The following is a 20625-nucleotide window of genomic DNA, read 5'->3' on the forward strand; positions in this document are numbered from 1 at the left end:
ACTAACAGACAAGAACGGTTTGACCTAAAAATATCAAAATTGAAACGACTGACTTCTGGTTATGTCGGGTTGCTGAACGGTCACGTTTTTCAAAGCTATCGGATAATCCTGTTTTTAAATCTTTATCTGGACCCGATAACCAAAAGACACGTTTTCTTTTTTTGACGGTTGCTCTGCAAAACAGTCAACATGTCTTCACGATCGCAAAGAAAAAGAGACAAAAAAGATAATACAGATTCCGCTGTCGACGACCTAGGACCCACGTCTGAAGCTGATGGCACACCGCCGGTTGGCGCCAACACTCACACCGAGGCTGATACTCCACCCGATAATAGCGTAATTCTTTCAGCTATAAACGGTTTGAAGAGTGAGTTTCGGTCCCAATACAAGGAGGTTCTGGCAGTTATTAAAGAAGTTAAAGAGGATTTCTTTACCTTCACTGAAAGACTTACCGAAGCGGAGAGCCGAATCAGCCAAGCCGAGGATGACATTAGCGGCCTTCAAGGAAGGGTTGTTAAACTCGGAAAATCCGCATCGGATCTTGCCTCTGCTCTTGACATGGCCGAGTGTAGAAGCCGGCGCTCTAACATTCGGATTCTGGGACTTCCAAATGGAATCGAAGGAAATAATCCTGTTTCGTTTTTGGAAAGTTGGCTTCCACAGCTTCTAGGTGCGGATACCTTCCCGGCGCCGGTGATCATTGAAAGGGCACACAGGCTACCCACCAGTGGCAAACAAGCTGGTGGAAACGCATCGTCAAGGCCAAAAACAATGATATTTACTCAACTATGCTGACAAAGACAGAGTACTGAAAGCAGCCCGGGAAAGAGGTACAGTGATGTTCCAGGATCACCATATTATGTTTTTTCCTGATCTATCGTCCGAGGTGTTAAAACAACAAAAGCGATTTGAGGAGGTGAAGCTAGAGCTTCGAAAGAGGAAGATTAAGTACGGGATGATTTTCCCCGCCAAGCTTATGGTTATCTTCGGAGACCGTCGTCGTTTCTTCGACTCTCCTGAAGAAGCAGGCAAATTCATCGCGACCTTACCAAAGGATGTCCGGGAAGCGGAGCAGCCAACGTCTGAGTAACTCATTTGTTCTTTTTGACACTTTGCATGAAAGTTTAATCGTCCACTTTAGTACTGAACTTTCATTTAAAAAAAGAAAAAAATCTTGGACGATTAGTCTGCAAATGCACTATAAAACGTAAGGTTGGGATTTTTTGATTTTCATAATTCGTAAAAGGTTGGCTTTGATTTGATTACTAAGCAGAATCATAGAGTAAGCTGATTATTTTAGCGCATTTTCTTTTGGTTAAACGGTCAAAATACTTGGTCTTTGAGAGCGTGCGGTATTCATTTTGTTTTGGACACATTTTTTATTTTTTCCTCTTAATTCAGCAACCTAATAGCTGTCACAGAGCAGAAGGAGACGAACAGGTAACGTAAACAGTGTTTATTGAACAGTAATGTTATGGTAAAAGGTAGCAGGTGAGTAACCGGATGTAAACAGTTTCTGATGAGTTTTGATGATGAAAGTGAACCAGTCTCTTATCTGTGGCAGGTTTGGAGTTTGATGAAGGATCCAGATGACAGAAGACGGACAGAGGGAACCGGGTGACTGACTGAAGAAGACGGAAGAAGGTCCTGGTGGAAGTATGATGAAGGTAAGTAGTTCGTTGGTAATCAGGTAGGTGGATAGCGATCTCAGAGAAGGAGTCAGGTAGTCGGTAGTGCAACGACGAGACCAGACAACTGGCAGAGTGAAGGAGTGTGGTATATGAAGGGAGCGGGTGATGCGGGATGATGATGTGCAGGTGGTGAGGACAGGTGATGGTGATTAGTACTCAGGGGAATGGGAACGAGTGGGCGGAGTGATGATGTCTGGTGTTGATGACGGTGTCTCTGTTACAGTACCCCCCCCTCCACGGCCAGCTCCTGATGGCGGAAAAGACCGACGACGGGGACGACCACGACCTCGAGGTGCTGGACGGTTGGGATGAGCAGCATGGAAGTCCTGAAGAAGAGATGGGTCTAGGATGTCATCACGAAGTACCCAACACCTTTCCTCAGGACCACAGCCCTCCCAATCCACGAGGTACTCCAGGTGGCCGCCCCGACGTCGGGAGTCGAGTATGCCTTGAACTTGATAGATGTTGTCGTCTGCAGGGTCCACAGGAGGAGGAGGAGGTACGTCATCAACACCAGATTCTGCAGAGATAGGGATCAGAGGGTTAGTGTAAGGCTTTAACAGAGACACGTGGAATGAAGGTGAGATTCGGTAGTGTGAGGGTAGTGACAAACGGTAGGTGACATCATTGATCTGCCTCTGTATGGCGAACGGACCTATGTAGCGGGGACTCAGCTTACGGCAGGGCAGTCGTAGACGGATGTCCCGGGTGGAGAGCCAGACCTTCTGTCCAGGTTGGTACACCGGAGTAGTGCGTCTTCTGGTATCGGCCTGGCTCTTGTGTCTATGAACTGCCCTTTGGAGATGAATATGAGCTGAGTCCCAGACCCTCTCGCTCTCCTGGAACCAATGATGGACTGCTGGAACGTCCGATGGTTCGCCTGACCAGGGAAACAGAGGAGGTTGGTAGCCGAGTATGCACTGGAATGGGGTCAAACCCGTGGTGGACTGTTGGAGGGAGTTCTGTGCATACTCGGCCCAGGGCAGGTAACGACTCCAGCAGTCCTGATGATCGTGGCAATATGACCGCAGGTATCTCCCGATCTCCTGTATCTTCCTCTCAGATTGACCGTTCGATTGAGGAGGATATCCAGATGTTAGGCTTACAGAAACTCCCAGCAGGTTGAAGAAGGCCTTCCAAACACGGGAGATGAACTGAGGTCCTCGGTCAGACACGATGTCTTCGGGGAGGCCGAAGTGTCTGAACACCTGGCTGAAGAGGGTTTCGGCTGTTTCAAGTGCGGTGGGCAGACCAGGTAGAGGGATTAACTTGCAGCCTTTGGAGAAGCGGTCTACTACCACCAAAACGCAGGTGTGAGAGTCAGACGATGGAAGATCGGTTATGAAGTCCACTCCGAGATGAGACCAGGGCCTGGTGGGTAATGGTAGAGGAACGAGTTTTCCCTCAGGGAGGCGACGAGGAACCTTAGCCATAGCGCAGACTGCACATCCCTTGACGTATCGGGAGACATCCTGGGTCATATTGGGCCACCAGTAGCGTTGTTGAAGGAGCGAGAGGGTCAGCTGGCTGCCTGGGTGTCCAGAGCCCGGAGAGGTGTGCACTGAGTCCATGAGGGACGGACGTAAACGGGACGGAACATAAGTCCGCCTCTCAGGACCTCCCGGCGGAGCAGGTTCGGTGAGAGTGGCTTCGGCGATGAGGTCATCCAGTTTCCACTGAATGGGACTGACTAGCATGGCTGGAGGGAGAATAGGTTCAGGATTGGAGTTTACAGAATCCGGTTGGAACTGACGAGAGAGTGAGTCAGCTTTCACGTTCTTGTCCCCTGGTCGATAGGTTACCTTGAAGTTAAACCGGGTGAAGAATAAGGACCAGCGGGCTTGACGGGAGTTGAGTCTTTTAGCGTCTCGAAGATACTCTAAGTTACGGTGATCCGTGATGACCTCAAATGGATGTTTCGCTCCCTCCAGCCAGTGTCTCCATTCTTCCAACGCCAGCTTGATGGCCAGCAGTTCTCTGTTTCCGACGTCATAGTTCTGCTCCGCCGGGGACAGTTTCTTGGAATAGAAGGCACATGGATGGAGTTTTAGAGGCTTCCCCTGCCGCTGGGAGAGAACCGCTCCTACCCCGGTGGTTGAGGCGTCTACCTCGACGAGGAACGGAAGATCTGGGTTCGGATGAAGGAGGGTAGGAGCGGAACTGAAGGACGCTTTAAGCTTCTTGAAGGCATTGGTGGCTTCCGCGGGTCCAGGACAGAGACTTGGCCCCTTTCTTGAGCATGGATGTGATGGGAGCACTGATCTTACTGAAGTTCTGGATGAATCTGCGGTAAAAGTTGGCGAATCCGAGAAAGCGTTGAAGTTCCTTGATGTTGGTAGGTAACGGCCAGTTGGATACGGCCTCCACCTTCCTCTGGTCCATAGTAATTCCCTGTTGACTGATGACATATCCCAGGAAATGGACTGTGTCCAGATGGAACTCACACTTCTCAAGTTTGAGGAAAAGCTGGTTATCACGGAGGCGTTGTAAGACTTGTTTCACATGAAGAACGTGTTCGGACAGGTTGGCAGAATATATGAGTATGTCATCAATGTACACGATAACAAACCGCTGCAGGAAGTCTCTGAGGATCTCGTTCATGAAGCCCTGGAATACTGCGGGAGCGTTGGACAATCCGAAAGGCATGACCCGGTACTCATAGTGGCCAGCAGGGGTAATGAAGGCTGTCTTCCACTCGTGACCTTTTCGAATACGGATCAGATTGTAAGCACTTCGGAGGTCCAGTTTCGAGAAGACGTGGGCTCCACGCAGTTGTTCCAGGGCGGCGGGGACCAGAGGAAGAGGATATCTGAACTGGACTGTAGAGTTGTTGAGGGTACGATAATCAATACAGGGGCGCAAGCCTCCGTCCTTTTTTCCCACAAAGAAGAAGCTGGAAGCGGCAGGGGAGGTAGATGTCTGAATGTATCCCTGTTGCAGAGCCTCTTTGATGTACTCCTCCATGGCCTTCTGCTCCGGGATGGACAACGGATAGATCTTTCCTCGGGGTGCCGTGGCCCCAGGCAGCAGGTCGATCGCACAGTCCCATGGCCGATGAGGAGGAAGTTTGGTGGCCAGCTGCTTGCTGAAGACATCCTGGAACGCCCGGTAGACGCTGGGAATCTCGAGATGTTCACCAGTGGGAGGACTTTCTACTGAAGTGGAGTTAATGGGGATCTTGGAAGACTCTACAGAAGAAGGAGTAATCTTATTGATGGAGGGTAGGCAGTGAGAGAAGCAGTTCTCCCCCCACTGGCAGATCTCACCGGAGGACCAGCAGATGGTGGGTTCGTGATATTCGAGCCACGGGCGTCCCAGGATGATGTCAGCGGTCGAGCCCTCCAGTACCAGAAAGGAAAGTTTCTCTTCGTGCAGGCATCCAATGCGAACAGTGATTTCCGGACTGCAGTGACGAATCTGTCCGCGGCCTAGCGGTTTTCCCAGGATGGTTTGAACTTGAAGAATCTGAGGGTTATTCTGGCGTCGAGCATGCAATTTCTGTAGAGTGGTTAAGGAAATGAAGTTGCCAGCGGCACCGGAATCGATCAACGCTTTCGCTGAAACAGATTGTTTGGCATGAGTGAGTATTACAGGGGTGTACTTCATAGATGAAATGGGTGATGGAAGGCGAACTGAACTCACTGCCGGCCGTGGAGGGCGAACAGGACAGGAGAGGAGAAGATGACCAGCCGCTCCACAGTACAGACATAAGTTATTAAGGATGCGGCGCTGGCGTTCAGTTGTAGACAGATGAGTGGAATCCACTTCCATAGGTTCTGGTACTGGAGGACTGACTGAACTAACCACGGTTGCTGAGCGAGGAAGAGGAGGAGGCAGAACAGGGTTATTCAGGAAGCAGGCCGAGCGACGTTGAGCCACTCGAATGGAGCGCTGAATGAGACCTTCAACTCCGATATGATCATCGTAGATCGCCAGCTGTAAACAGATATCCGGGTTCAAACCCTGACGATAGGCGGTGATCAAGGCTGTTTCATTCCATCCGCTGCTGGCGGCCAGTGTGCGGAATTGAAGGGCATAGTCAGCAACAGAAGATTTACCCTGCCGTAGACGGAATAGTTGATCGTGGATTGACAGTTCATTTGATGCTTGAGAGAAAACCTCCCGGAAGTGAGTGATGAAATGGGAGAATGACTGAATGACTGTTCCTTTCGCATCCCAAAGAGCCCGGGCCCAGAGAAGTGCACGTCCAGCGAGAAGTGAGATAACGAACGCGATTTTCGCTCTATCCGAGGTGAACAGTGGAGCTTGCAACTCCATAAACAACTCACATTGAAGCAAAAACCCGCTGCACTCCCCCTCCTCGCCAGAGTAGGTCGCTGGTCGGGCCATGGGACATACAGAGGCAGATGAAGAAGCCGAAGAAGAAGAACTGATGGCTGGGGAAATGACAGGTGGAATGATGTTCGCGGCTCCAGCCAACGCTGAAGCTTCCACTCCACCGTCACCTGTTGGATCTTGCATTGTGGTCTGGTCTTCTGTCACAGAGCAGAAGGAGACGAACAGGTAACGTAAACAGTGTTTATTGAACAGTAATGTTATGGTAAAAGGTAGCAGGTGAGTAACCGGATGTAAACAGTTTCTGATGAGTTTTGATGATGAAAGTGAACCAGTCTCTTATCTGTGGCAGGTTTGGAGTTTGATGAAGGATCCAGATGACAGAAGACGGACAGAGGGAACCGGGTGACTGACTGAAGAAGACGGAAGAAGGTCCTGGTGGAAGTATGATGAAGGTAAGTAGTTCGTTGGTAATCAGGTAGGTGGATAGCGATCTCAGAGAAGGAGTCAGGTAGTCGGTAGTGCAACGACAAGACCAGACAACTGGCAGAGTGAAGGAGTGTGGTATATGAAGGGAGCGGGTGATGCGGGATGATGATGTGCAGGTGGTGAGGACAGGTGATGGTGATTAGTACTCAGGGGAATGGGAACGAGTGGGCGGAGTGATGATGTCTGGTGTTGATGACGGTGTCTCTGTTACAATAGCGTTCCTATTAGGAACGCTATTTCTTTCTTTACTATACATCTATACTTGCATTTCAGTTTTCTGGTACATCTTTGTACTAAACAAAAAGGTTACAGGGTGTTTATTTGAACAGGTCATTAATGTTTGGACTACCAAGAATATTTAGAATATTACATTTTGTTGCAAATGTCAAGGGATTCTAGCCTTACATTGACATCTTGGAATGTGCGGGGGCTCTGTAACCTAACTAAATTAAAACAAGTGATGAACAGAGTAAACTATCTCCATCCTAAAATATTATTCCTGCAAGAAACACATTTATTGTCCGACGAGGTCATTAAACTGCGTAGAAGATGGCCAGGGCAGGTTATAGCAGCATCATATAGCTCGCACTCAAGAGGGGTAGCTGTGCTGATACATAAATCAGTCCCATTTCATATATTAAAAACTATTCGTGATCCATTGGGTAGATATGTTATAATCAGTGGTAGGATGTTCAATGAATATTGCAATCTTGTAAGTGTTTATGGCCCTAATATGGCCTTTCATAGCTTCCGTTTCATGGCCACTTTAAGATCTGAACTTAAATTAGACCTGGGAAATGATGGCGCCAGTGTGTTCGGCAAGCCGTCGTCTGTTGTCTATGTCCTCTCTGTTGAGTTTATTCGTCTTGTTTGTGTGCTTGTCTGCACAAAAAATTACCACAGCGCTTGTTTATGATCGCTCGTTTCTTCTCAATATACGAAGGACTGTTGAAATCTTCTCAGATCCGAATTATAGGGGGTACAAGATTCCTGATCCTCCTTTTTCGACCTTCCTGCCATCTGAAATATGCCGACTACCGGCATGCGAATACCACCAGAGAAAGAAACGGTATCGAAGACGGGGAACACGTGGCGGTGTGTTGGTACGCGTGAGGAGGGACCTCCGTGCCTCGCTGCGCGAAGGCCCGAGTCACACGGATCTTGTGGGTCTGGTTTCCAGCTGTGACCATGGCCGGTTTTTGTACTCTTTTAAGCACTCTCCCGACTTCGTCTACCCCGAACAAATACGACCAGTGCTATCGTCAAGGAGGTTGTCTAGAAGATCACGTGTTTGCGGAAGAGGAGCAAATTTCTGCAACCTTCGTCCATTGGATTATTCATTGTCGCTGCAGCATCAACACAATCTTAAAACACGCTACCATCAACCCACATATCAGGAAACAGATTGCACTGAGGACGTGAAGATGGCGTTACTAAATGTAAGATCGATTTCAAACAAGACATTCACAATTAATGAACACATTTTATCCCTTGGGCTTGACTTTTTGTTTATTACTGAGACGTGGCTAAATGCCGGTGAACTTGGACCGCTCACTGAAGTCTGTCCTAAAGACTATACATTTTTTAATACGACACGGTCAGTTGGTCGTGGTGGGGGCTTAGCTACTATTTATAGAGACAAGTTTAAATGCCGTTTATCTGCTACAGAATTGTTTTCCAGTTTTGAAGCACAGCTATTTAAGAAAGATGGCTGTAATTCATTTTTATGTATATTAGTTTACAGACCCCCAAAGTATAACAAGGATTTTATAGATGAATTTTCTGATTTTTTATCTTCTGTTGTGCCAAATGCAGATAGGATTTTGATATTGGGCGATTTTAACATACATGTTTGTTGTCCTTCTAAACCGATGGTTAAAGAATTTCTTCAAACTATTGATACTTTTAATCTTACACAGTCTGTTCTTGGTCCTACTCATAAACAAGGGCACACACTTGACTTGATCTTATCATATGGCTTTTCAGTCAGCAACGTAGTTATCAAAGAATTTTTTCAGTCTGATCATAAGATTATTTCTTTTAATATAGATATTCCTAGTCCTGAACCATTCTATGTGCCGGTAGCCCGGTATGCTCGCTCTTTTAACTCATCTACATCTGGAAAATTCCTAGATGCTTATATTAGTTCCCCAAAAACTCATGAAATTGAGTCAAACTGTCTTGGAGCAAACCTTGATGAGTTAGTGAATATGTTCAATATGTTATGTTCAAGCATACTGAATGTCGTTGCCCCGTTTAAACTGAAGAGAACTAGAAGTTGTGTACACCCTTGGTTTAATGACGATACTAGGGCTATTAGACAGAAATGGAGGAAAGCTGAAAGGAAGTGGAAGAGGGACAAATTACAAATATCTTATGAATGTGTTAGAGACTGTATGATCCAATATCAAAAAGCTGTTAAGTTTGCAAAAGCAAAATATTTTTCAGAGCTCATTGCTAAAAACGCACACAGCCCGAAAATACTATTTAATACTATAAATAAGGTGTTGAATCCGATTTCTAATTTATATCCTGATCCCTCTCCTACGGCCTGCGAAAACTTCCTTAAGTTTTTTTGCGACAAAATTGGTGCTATAAGATCATGTATTTTGGACTCTTCTTCCTTGGACCTACCTCAGTCAACACAGTCACAGATTTTAACAAATTTATCTGAGTTCTCTCCAGTGTCTCATAGTCATCTGCAACACATTTTTCAACAAATGAAGTTCACCTTTTGCTCACTGGATGTTATTTATCCTCGCCTTTTATCAGATATACTCGATTTTATTAGTCCTAGCTTACTGTCAATAATAAATGGTAGCTTAGTTAGTGGGTTAGTTCCATCTTACTTTAAACATGCCATTGTGCAGCCGCTGCTCAAAAAGCCAAATCTTGATCCAACAGTTTTGAATAACTATCGTCCCATCTCTAAATTACCATTTTTGTCAAAAGTTTTGGAGAAGGTTGTGTTCAATCAGCTTTCTTCTTTCTTACAGGAAAATGGTATTTTGGATAAATATCAATCTGGTTTTAGATCACAGCACAGTACAGAGTCTGCACTGCTTAAAGTATTAAATGACTTATTTCTGATTGTCGACTCTGGTAAATGTGCTGTTTTAATTCTGCTGGATCTTAGCGCGGCATTTGACACTCTCGACCATGGCATTCTTCTAAATCGTTTAAAGCAAATTGGGATCCAAGGATGTGCTTTGAACTGGTTTGCCTCATATTTAAAGGATCGAACCTTTTCAGTAGAGACAGGAAATTACCTATCATCTCGTGCACCAGTTTTATACGGGGTTCCGCAGGGCTCGATTCTGGGTCCTGTTTTATTCTCCTTATACATGCTTCCATTGTATACTATTTTTAGCAAGTATAATGTATCATACCACTGCTATGCAGATGATACTCAGTGTTATGTCCCTTTACATCCAAAGGATGACTCTAGTTTGCAGTGTTTATTTGATTGTTTAAGAGACGTTAAACAGTGGATGGCTGCAAACTTCCTTCAGCTCAACGATTCTAAGACGGAAGTTTTAATTTTTGGCTCATCTACGTTAACAGAGGTTGTTGCAGGTAAATTGGGACCTTTATCTGGCAATCTCCATCCACATGTCCGCAATCTGGGTGTTACTTTTGACTCTGCTCTGACTTTTGACAAACAGATCAACGGTGTGGTCAGAAGTTGTTTTTATCAGTTGAAGAATATTGCGAAAATTAAGGCATTTTTAACACCCAGAGACATGGAGTCCGTGATACATGCTTTTATTTCATCAAGATTAGATTACTGTAATGTACTGTACTTGGGTGTTTCACAGTCCCTACTGTCACGTCTTCAACTAGTCCAAAATGCTGCTGCTAGATTGTTGACAGGAACAAGGAAAAGAGAACATATTTCGCCAGTATTGTTCTCTCTCCATTGGCTGCCAGTTAAACATCGTATTGAGTTCAAAACACTACTGTTCGTTTATAAGGGATTGCATGGACTGGCTCCTCCATACATCTCTGATCTCCTTTCATTCCACCATAATGCTTTTAGAAATCTCAGGTCAACCAGCAGTCTACAGCTGACTGTTCCAAGAACACGTCTAAAATTAAAAGGAGATCGTGCCTTTTCAGTGGCCGCTCCACAGCTTTGGAACAATCTGCCATCTCACATAAAGACAGCTTCAACATACACTGATTTTAAATCTTTGCTTAAAACCCACTTATTTACTGCTGCTTATGGTCATAAGTGGGCATAGTGGTATTGTAATGTATTGTATTGTATTGTGTATTGTTTATCTGTGGTTTTATGTTTACTCATTAGAATACTTGCTTACATGTTGTACAGCACTTTGGCCAACAGTTGTTGTTTTTAAATGTGCTCTATAAATAAATATGACTGACTGATGACTGACTGACTAATACAGATGAACCAAATTTCTTTCATAATCTTTTCTTAATTTTGTCTTCCCTTCAAGGTATCTTAATAGTCGCTGGTGACTTTAATTGTACCTTAGATCCTAAATTGGACCGTTCCACAGGTACTGACGCTTCACATCCGCAAAGTAGGAACATAATTAATCAATACATTAAAGACCTTAATTTAAGCGATGTCTGGAGGCTTCAAAACCCAACAAAGAAAGAATTTTCTTGCTATTCCTCATCTTTCCATACTTACTCCAGAATAGACTATTTTCTTATTTCAAAGGATTTGATAGATTATATATCTAATTGTAAATATAGTAGTATTGTTTTATCGGATCATGCAGCATTATCACTGAAATATACTCTCAGAACCATAATCAAAAGCCCATCTAGATGGCGTCTAAATATAAAGTGGCTACATAACCCTGAGTTTCTGGATTTTGTTGGAAATCAAATTGACATATTTTTCGAATTTAATACAAACCAAACATCAGCTTCAATACGATGGGAGGCATTTAAGGCCTATATTAGGGGGCAAATCATCAGCTTTACTAGTTCTAAGACAAACAGATCTGCCCTTAAAGGACAAGTTCGGTATTTTACACTTAAAGCCCTGTTTACAAATCGTATCTGATGAAATAGAACGGTTAAGATTAAAATTTGGACACATGCTGCTGTCGCGAGAATTTTAGGTTTATTTAGCTTTTGTGGACCTATTTTGCCAAACGTGTCACACTTGAATAATAGACACTCCAGCGGCGGAGTAATACCGCACCTCACACAGCACATTAAATACAAGTCATGGAGTTGGACAAAAACTACGATAAAACCTGTTGGAATGCATCTTTTTCAGCGATTTTTTTTGGAACCGTATCAGTGAACACCCCTGACCACTCGGTGAGTTTCACGTCTTTGTAAACGAAAGTTTAATGTGTTTTAGGAAGGAATCTTCCAGTGCACATAGACAACCATTGTGGGGGTGAGGGGGGAAAGCGATATAAACCTAAAATTCTCGCGACAGCAGCATCTGTCCAAAGTTTAATCTTAACCGTTCTATTTCATCAGATACGATCTGTAAACAGGGCTTTAAGTGTAAAATACCGAACTTGTCCTTTAAAATGATAGAATTGGAACACAGTATCAAGGACTAGAAGAAGAAATTTTCAAACAAGATACTCCTGAACTGAGACATAAACTTTTACTACTTAAAGCAGAATTTAATGACATCTCTACTAATAAAGCTGCGGCTAATATAACTAGGCTAAAACAAACATATTATGACCAAGGAGAAAAGGCTGGAAGGTTATTGGCATGGCGAATTAAGACTCAACAAAATGAAGGGGGGATTAACATGATAGAAACTATAGATGGACAGAATACCACGATCCCAACTGAAATTAATAATGCTTTTAGAAAATATTATGAAGATCTTTATAAATCGACACCCCCGGAGAATACCCATCTTTATAAAACATTTATGGACGAGATTCGGATACAGTCATTGTCTGAGGAAGACTCCAAAGTATTGGATCAACCAATTGAAATAGCAGATCTGAATGCAGCCATTAATTGTATGAATAGTGGGAAAGCACCGGGTCCCGATGGTCTACCTATAGACATCTATAAGATCTTTCGCGACAAATTGATAACCCCAATGATTGACATGATGAATGAATCATTCAATATTGGAGAACTTCCCTCTTCCTTGCGTTCAGCCCTCATAACTTTAATTCCTAAGCCAGGGAAAGATCCTACGAAATGTGGCTCTTACAGGCCCATTAGTCTTTTAAATTTAGACACAAAGATAATTGCTAAAATTTTAGCCAGTAGACTTGATAAGTATTTACCTTTACTGATTGATCCTGATCAAAATGGTTTTATAAGAGGTAGACAAGCTTTTCATAATATACGTCGTGTGTTAAATGTCATACACTCAACAAAAGGAGTCTCGGATACAGCTTTACTTTCTTTGGATGCCGAGAAGGCTTTTGATAGGGTGGAGTGGGACTATCTTTTTGATACACTCTCTTGTTTTGGTATCGGTCCGTATTTTATAAAATGGATACAAATTTTATATTCAAAACCCTCAGCAGAGATATTGACTAATAATATAATCTCTAAATCATTTCCGCTTTCTCGGGGCACACGTCAGGGATGCCCCCTTTCACCGCTCCTTTTTACATTGGCTATTGAGCCTTTGGCTATTGCAGTACGAAGAAGTGGAGATATAACAGGGATTACAATTGGCGGTCTTGAAAATAAAATAGCTTTATATGCTGATGACATTATATTATTTCTATCCAATTTAAGTACATCTGTGCCTTCTTTATTGTGCCTAATTCAATCATTTGGATCTTTTTCAGGTTATAAAGTGAATGAGTCAAAATCTATGATCCTATTTCTAAAAGAAACGGAACGTCTCACACCTCCCTTCCAGACCCCCTTTAAAAATGCTTATGAAGAATTTAAATATCTTGGTATTAATATCACCGCAGACATAAAGAATTTGGCTACCAGTAATTATAATTATACAACTAAATTAATCACTGAATCAATCAATAAATGGTCATCCCTACCAATTTCTCAGATTGGACGTATTAATATATTAAAAATGAATGTTCTCCCAAAATTCTTATATTTATTTCAATCTATTCCTCTGCCCCCACCTCATAATTTTTTCTGCAATATGAAGAAGCTTTTCACCAATTTTATTTGGGCAAATCGACGTCCAAGGCTGAGGCTCTCTCTTTTGTATTTACCATATGAAAGGGGAGGGTTGCAGTTGCCTAATCTTAAGTGGTACTACTGGGCAGCTCAGCTAAGAGCAGCAATGTTTTGGTTTACAAATGATAATTCTATCCCTTGGGTACGGATTGAGGAGAGTACAACTCAAAAATTGCCTTTGAATCTGTATCTGTATTCAGCACCCCTGCCCAAACTGAAAAAAGCCACTTCCAACCCCTTTGTTAAAAATACTATTGTGGTATGGTATGAAGTTTTGAAACATATTGGACAGATTCCACAATTATCACAATTTACCCCAATTTGGGGAAACACTATGTTTACACCAGGGACACATGATGGTGGTTTTAAAATCTGGGCATCAAAAGGTTTGAACAAGTTGGCAGATTTATTTAGCAATGAAACTATGCTTAGTTTTCAGGAATTAAGACAAAAGTTTGATTTGCCTAAAACACATTTCTTTAAATATCTTCAAATTAGGAATTTTATCAATGAAACACAGCATAATTCTCTTCTCTTACCAGAGCTGTCCCCTTTAGAAAAAACTACTTTAAACCACCTTAATGGTGCTAGGCAAGTTTCCTTGTTTTATAAACTGATCTCCACTAACTGTAAAGAAAATACGGAGAAAAAACGTTTGGCTTGGTGTCAAGATATAAGTGAGAATATAACAGAAGATGAATGGCAGAGTATCTGCTTGAAGGCCCAAACCCAGACAATTAATACCAGGTTTAAACTTCTGCAGTACAAGTGGATAATGAGAGTATACATAACTCCAGAATTGCTTCATAAATTTAATCCCAACATTCCCAATCAATGTATAAAATGCAACCTAGAGATAGGAACTTTATACCATTGCTTATGGAAGTGCCCTCAAGTTCAACTTTTTTGGGAAAAGGTTTTGAACTTTTTGTCACTGGTGGTGAAACAGAATGTCCCCAAATGTCCTAAACTTTGTATATTTAATATTTTCCCTGTAACTTGCACTTTAACTAACTCTGGTAAGAAAATGTTGACCTTCTGTTTATTACAAGCAAAACTTGTAGTTGCTCGTCATTGGAAAAACACAGAAATTCCAAATTTTAAACAATGGTTACAGGAATTGTCGGGTTGTTTGGCTTTGGAGAAACTCACATATATTGTTAAGGGAAAACCTGGAAAAATTTTCAAAGTATGGAACCCCTTTATAGAATTTTTGAAGGAAGCTGAACCAAATAGTTTATTTTCTGTGTAACCAGGTATAACATTCACCATGTTATGATATTAATGTACCATTGTCTCGACGTTTGTGTAGTATAGATGTTGTTGTTGTTTTTTTATACATTTAATTTTTATTTTTATTGTAAATATTTATTTTTATTTGTATATTTTTTCTGTGCTTGTTTTAATGTAAATGTTTGTAAAATCAATAAATACAATGTTGAAAAAAAAAATTTGAAACTACTGCGGAGACAAAGACACCTACATCTTGGATGCACTTCAGGTAAGCTAAAACATACCAACATTTAATTTCAAAGTAAACTATCCCTTTAAGTGACCATGATCTAGAAATAGAGAGAGGAAGACTTAGACAAACATGGACAGAGAGAGAGCAGAGGATCTGTCTGTAGACACTGTGGTCTGCAGCACATGGATGAGAAACACTTTCTACTCATCTGTACTAATTATCAATGTAAGAGAAACTTTTCTGCCCATATTTGAAAGATTCCATCATTCATTGAACTGAGTGATACTGAAAAAATGCCCTTCATACTTGGAGAAGATGATAGCACATCTGCTGCACTAGCTGCAAAATATGTTAGCCATTTACAATGTCAGAGACGTTTCAAGCAAGTCCCTGTAAAGTCAAAATTAAGTATGTGTTCTGAGTTTGTCACACCACAAAAAAATGTGTTATTAGCCACCCAGCCAAATTTGAATTATAAAAAGACAAGTACATAAAATAAGCTATCAAAATCTTGAAAAAATGAGCAGTAGTCTCTGCTCTCAAACGCTGGGGGCGTGTCCGCTGGCTGCGCTGAAACCACGCCCACTTGCGGGAAAGCTGCAGTCGCCTCGCCACACTCAACTGTGGAGTTACTGTGGACCAGGGGCGTAACGTTACCTAACGTTACCTACTATAATAACATAATAAGCAAGCACACAAGGCAACTTGGTGGGCACGCACTGCCGATGATGCCACAGTTGTCGGCGCGACGGGAGGATGAAGGCTGAGGCGGGAGATAGACGGTTCGGCCACATTCACCAGTAACAGCGGATTATCAGTGAATCCCAGTAGTCTCCGACTAAAGTTTATACAACTATCCCGTGTAAAATGATCACTACATAGGCGGGTTTTGGCGGTGATCTTCAGCTCTCCATCAAGGTGGCTCTTCACAAAATTAATCCACTTCTTCTTGATGTGATCGTTTTTCGGAAATTTAAATAAGGACACTGATCTGTTTTGTACGTGATCGCATCCAGGTAGTACGCATTTCCGTGACGAAGGCATAGCTAGCTAGCAAACTGTAGGCTGTAGTAACTAATAGTACTGACAATAACTCGCGTCGCGATTGAGCGGCAAAACTGATGTGGCTGTGCTCTATTTTTAGGGGAGGGGCCAGCGTCAGTGGCTCCAGTGCGTCATCAAGTAGGGGCGTGTCCAGGGGCTCCAGACCAGGGCGTCATCGAGCCCCGTTTTAGCCCCGCCCAAAAAAATCCGGAACACAGCAATGGTGAAAAACTAACTCCACAATTCAGTACTTCACAGTTCACAATATGTTTTAGCAATACATTTCTAACATTTATAATGTGTTCAGAATTAGAATTTAGATTTTATTTTTAGAATTGCCTTTACAGGAACTTAAATAGTTATTTGAAACTTAGCAAACTGGCAGCTCCAGTAGCTCCACAAAAGCTGTTTATTCAGTGTAGTGAAGCCTCTTCTCCATTGTAATCCATTAAAGGAACACTTCACCCATTTGCATTAGACTTTGTATCTTTAGAAACCCAGTCACATTTTCGAATGGTCATGGTTTATTCCCTTATTTTCCTCTGAGATGGGAGAAATAAGGATTTAAGTGTTCCACTTCCTGCTTTTTATGACGCAAAAATCGTCATTTTGCGTCATAAAAAGCAGGAAGTCAAATTTCTTTGAATAAGGGAAAGACTACAAACACTAGCTCATCATTTATCCAGTAGAAGGCGCTGTTCCGCATGTTTTCAACCCGCCCATAGAGGGATCTCACTCACAGAATGTACATAGTGTCAGCCATTCTTTAAGCTAAGCTAACAGTTTCTTATTCTGTGGAGAAAGCTGAGTAGTAGCGGTGACCATCCTCTTTTTCCCGGACATGTCCGGCCGTCGAGATGGTCCAAATTGTCCGGGATTCGGCTTTTGCTTTCTGCAGTCGCATTCATAGTTTACATGCACACCTTTTGTTTCAATCTAACTGAATTCATCCCGATCGGTGAATCTGAATGTAGTGTTTACATGAACGCTAAACAAGTGATCGTTTGATGTGCGTTTGAACATTGCTAGGAAAATTCCCGCTCCTCCGTGAGAGATACGAGACCGGTGCGTCTCACAGGCGCCGGCGCCACTCATCAGTAATCACGCCACCGGGCTCGCATCGTTCTCCGCGGCCGTCAGTCTCGTTCCTGCTCGTCACAGTAAACATGAGGAATGGCGACTGAAGAACGCAAAAGCCGAATCCTGGACATTTTGGGCGACATCAAAATACTGGGCAGACTCACTAGTAGCATAGCCTTGTTGTTTACTGCGATCTCTTACCGGTAGGCGTGGCCTCCTAGGGCAGCGAAGCAAGTGCATTCTGGGAGTTGTTGTCTTTCATCCCCATAAGCCAAAAATACATTTTCTGGCTTTTCTCAGTCTAGAAGGCTCCAAATTCAAAAATAATTTCACATTCCTTCTACATAAATGACCCATTTTAAATACACATTCATCTTTCCAGAGGTGAAGTGTTCCTTTAAAAAACCGGCCTCTTGTCTACCGCAGGCTATGCTTCGGCTAATGTGGCAGGCTTGCCGTCAAGTGGCTCTGGTTCAAATGCTGTATGGCCCTCTTTCTTTTTCAGACCACAAAAAGTGTTTTATTAAATGGCTCATGTATATAATGGCTGTGAACATTGACGGTGAACAAAGCTTTAAAAATATATAAGTATCGTCTATAAAAGCAGGAATCGTACCTCAAATAATTAATTTTTTTAGTGAGTGCTAAATGTTAGAAATGGTTTAAAGGTTGCAGTAAATTCATTATTGGTATAACATCAGAATAGTGATATGGCCATTCATGAGGGGCACGTGATTCTTAACTTTGTTGATCAAAGTGATTATTTCAGAGAAGGTTATTTCAAGTCAATGGGGAAACATAACTGCATCACTAGATGGCGACAAGTGGGTGTCTTTTGAGTGTTTTTTTTTTTTTTACATGTTACCAATGCCCCGTTTATTTGATGCAGTATCAAAATAAAGTAAAAAAAAAAAAAATACAGTTACAACCGTAATATTGTCAAATATTATTAACACTTTGTAATCAACTTTTTTCTATTTTAATACTAAATGTAATATTTGAATACTTTTTAAATGTATTCTTGTGATGGCAAAACTTGGAAAACCATTTACGCCACTAGATGGCGACAAGTGAGTGTCTTTTGAATGTCATTTTATATAACTCCTGATCAAAAATACAGTAAAAACAATAATATTTGAAACATAATTACAATTTAAAGTAACTGTTTACTATTGTAATACATTTTAAAATGTAATTTATTCCTGTGATCAAAGCAAAATTTTCAACATCATTACTTTAGTCTTTACTGTCTGTCATGCCCTTTTTTTCTAGAATATAATATTAGTATTTTTTCCCCTATAGGCTACTATGGAAGACAATAGGGAACAGCAGCTGTTTGTTAGCCTACTTACAAATAGTTTTCTAAATATCTTCCTTTATGTTCAACAGAAGATAGAGATTGATGATAAGCCTAAATAAAATGTAAAAAAAAAAAATTTGGATGAACTATCCCGATACGCCCACACACTAATTGTTGTGTTTTATTATTATTATTATTATTAGGTGTTGTTGTTGTTTTTGTTAGCATGTTTAAATGAATTTAAGTTGATTTCTAAAAATGGAATAGGTGGGTTAGGGTGAGTTGCCATAATGTAAATAGTTTTTTTTCTATCCAAGTGCCTCCATTAAATATTTCCTGGTTTAGCACTTTTTTCCATCTGCATAATTCTGCACCACGTAAAAAAAAAAAAAAACCTCCTGCACCACGTGACGTGACAGCAGGTTCCGGCTCGTGGTTGCCATGGCGACGACTTGAGGATTTGATGCGAAGAGTCAGTGGACATTCGGCAGGAACTAGACTGCGCTGCAGGAATATCCGTGAGTACACGACAAACTATTCATTTTTGTACATTTGTAGCAGGTCTTAATGCGCTAAAACGAGATTAGCAGTGTATTTAAATATTTTTTTTATAGGCAATGTATTAACTGCGACGTTATAGCGCTATGTTGTGTTGCCCATTCTCGTTCAACAAATATATCTCTGTTTATTTAGTGTTTAACTGATTTAACCATAAACGCTAAACGACATTGCAGATGTGCAGAAATGCTGTAGTGTATTAAAGTTATTAAAAATAGGACTTTGCTTGATATACTATATCTAGTATACACTTATTGTATGAAGTATGCTATGTTAAGTCATTCATGTAACGTTAAATGTACAGAGTAAACACATAGGTCTGATCTGATTGTGCTGAATGTGTGTCTTTCACAGGCGAGTTTCCCCAGACAACCTGCTGACAAGACAATGCCTTTCAGCCCTCCTGTCAGCAGAGACAGGATCATATCTACATTTCCAAAGGTAACGTTACACTGTCCAAAGCTACATTATGTCAAATATTTGCAGGTTCTTTAATTGAAGAGATCATTCAGGATTAAATCATCCAGTCTGATTCGTACGGCAAGTCGTACTCAGGGAAATCCAGAAAGCGTTTTGTAAGCTGTAGCGAGCACATCAGATTATATTATTATTGAGAAAATGTGACTTCCATATAGAGGGACTTCACTGCAGACGAATCCGTCAGGATCACAGGACTGCAGCTAATTCTGTAGAAATAAAAAAGCTTCCCATAGCTACGCTGTGTACTACTTTTCTCAGTGGTGGGGTCATATTAAGGGCAAATGTTACCTATTTACTTTCTTTATGCACATATCTGGCCTTCTTGTGAATTATTTCAATTTCAAAATGCAAAATAATGAAACCGACACGGTTTCAACAGACTGGACAAAACTACTGTTCTTGCACACTGTTATGATGAACCTGTGGGTTATCACCATATGAACATCAGTTCACAGAGTTATTGTGTACATTGATGTATTGTTTAATGTTATGATTGTTTTCATATTGTTTACCTTTGATTAATGATATTATTTGTGATATTTTAATAGTTTAAATTAGGGCTGTCAAAAGATTAATCGTGTTTAATCACATCCAAAATAAAAGTTTGTGTTTACATAATATACTGTGTATAATTATTATGTATAAATACACACACATTCATGTATATATTTAAGGAATAATTGCATTTATATACTTTTATATAATTTATATTATATATAAATATTTTATATATAAATATAACCAATTTTTCTTAAATATATACATGATTGTGTGTGTTTTTATATATAGAAATAATTATACACTGTACACACACATATATTATGGAAACACAAACTTTTATTTTGGATGCGATTAATCGCGATTAATCTTTTGACAGCCCTAGTTTAAATGCATATGTAAGAGCACTGCTATTGAATGTGTTTCCGTTGTCATTAGAGTTAACTGACCCCTACTGTTGGTATGATCCGCTAGTGTTTGGCGGGAAGATATCATATACAAATGAGTGAGAATAGTTGAGCCAGAGAGAGACGGGCAAAGGGCCAGAGCCTGTACAGTCAAATGCTGTAAGATGTGAGTCTTCATTGTCA

The 20625-nt window shown here is 41.5% G+C and overlaps 1 protein-coding gene across 2 annotated transcripts in view; it reads left to right on the forward strand.

Annotated features, from left to right (window-relative positions):
* The first annotated feature begins 18812 nt into the window (after positions 1–18812).
* The window catches only part of LOC306991188 (ras-related protein Rab-36-like), a 9891-nt gene continuing 8078 nt past the window's right edge, over positions 18813–20625 (forward strand). The window contains exons 1-2 of one of the 2 annotated variants that reach the window (XM_079598822.1): positions 18813–19017; positions 19412–19498. In XM_079598822.1, the coding sequence (XP_079454948.1) occupies positions 19445–19498 (54 nt within the window). In that variant the 5' untranslated portion in view covers positions 18813–19017; positions 19412–19444. The remainder of the gene's footprint in view (positions 19018–19411; positions 19499–20625) is intronic. The other variant, XM_079598821.1, reaches the window with a different exon arrangement.

Source organism: Phoxinus phoxinus, assembly GCF_949152265.1.
Source record: "Phoxinus phoxinus genome assembly, chromosome: 23".
Lineage (NCBI taxonomy): Eukaryota > Metazoa > Chordata > Actinopteri > Cypriniformes > Leuciscidae > Phoxinus > Phoxinus phoxinus.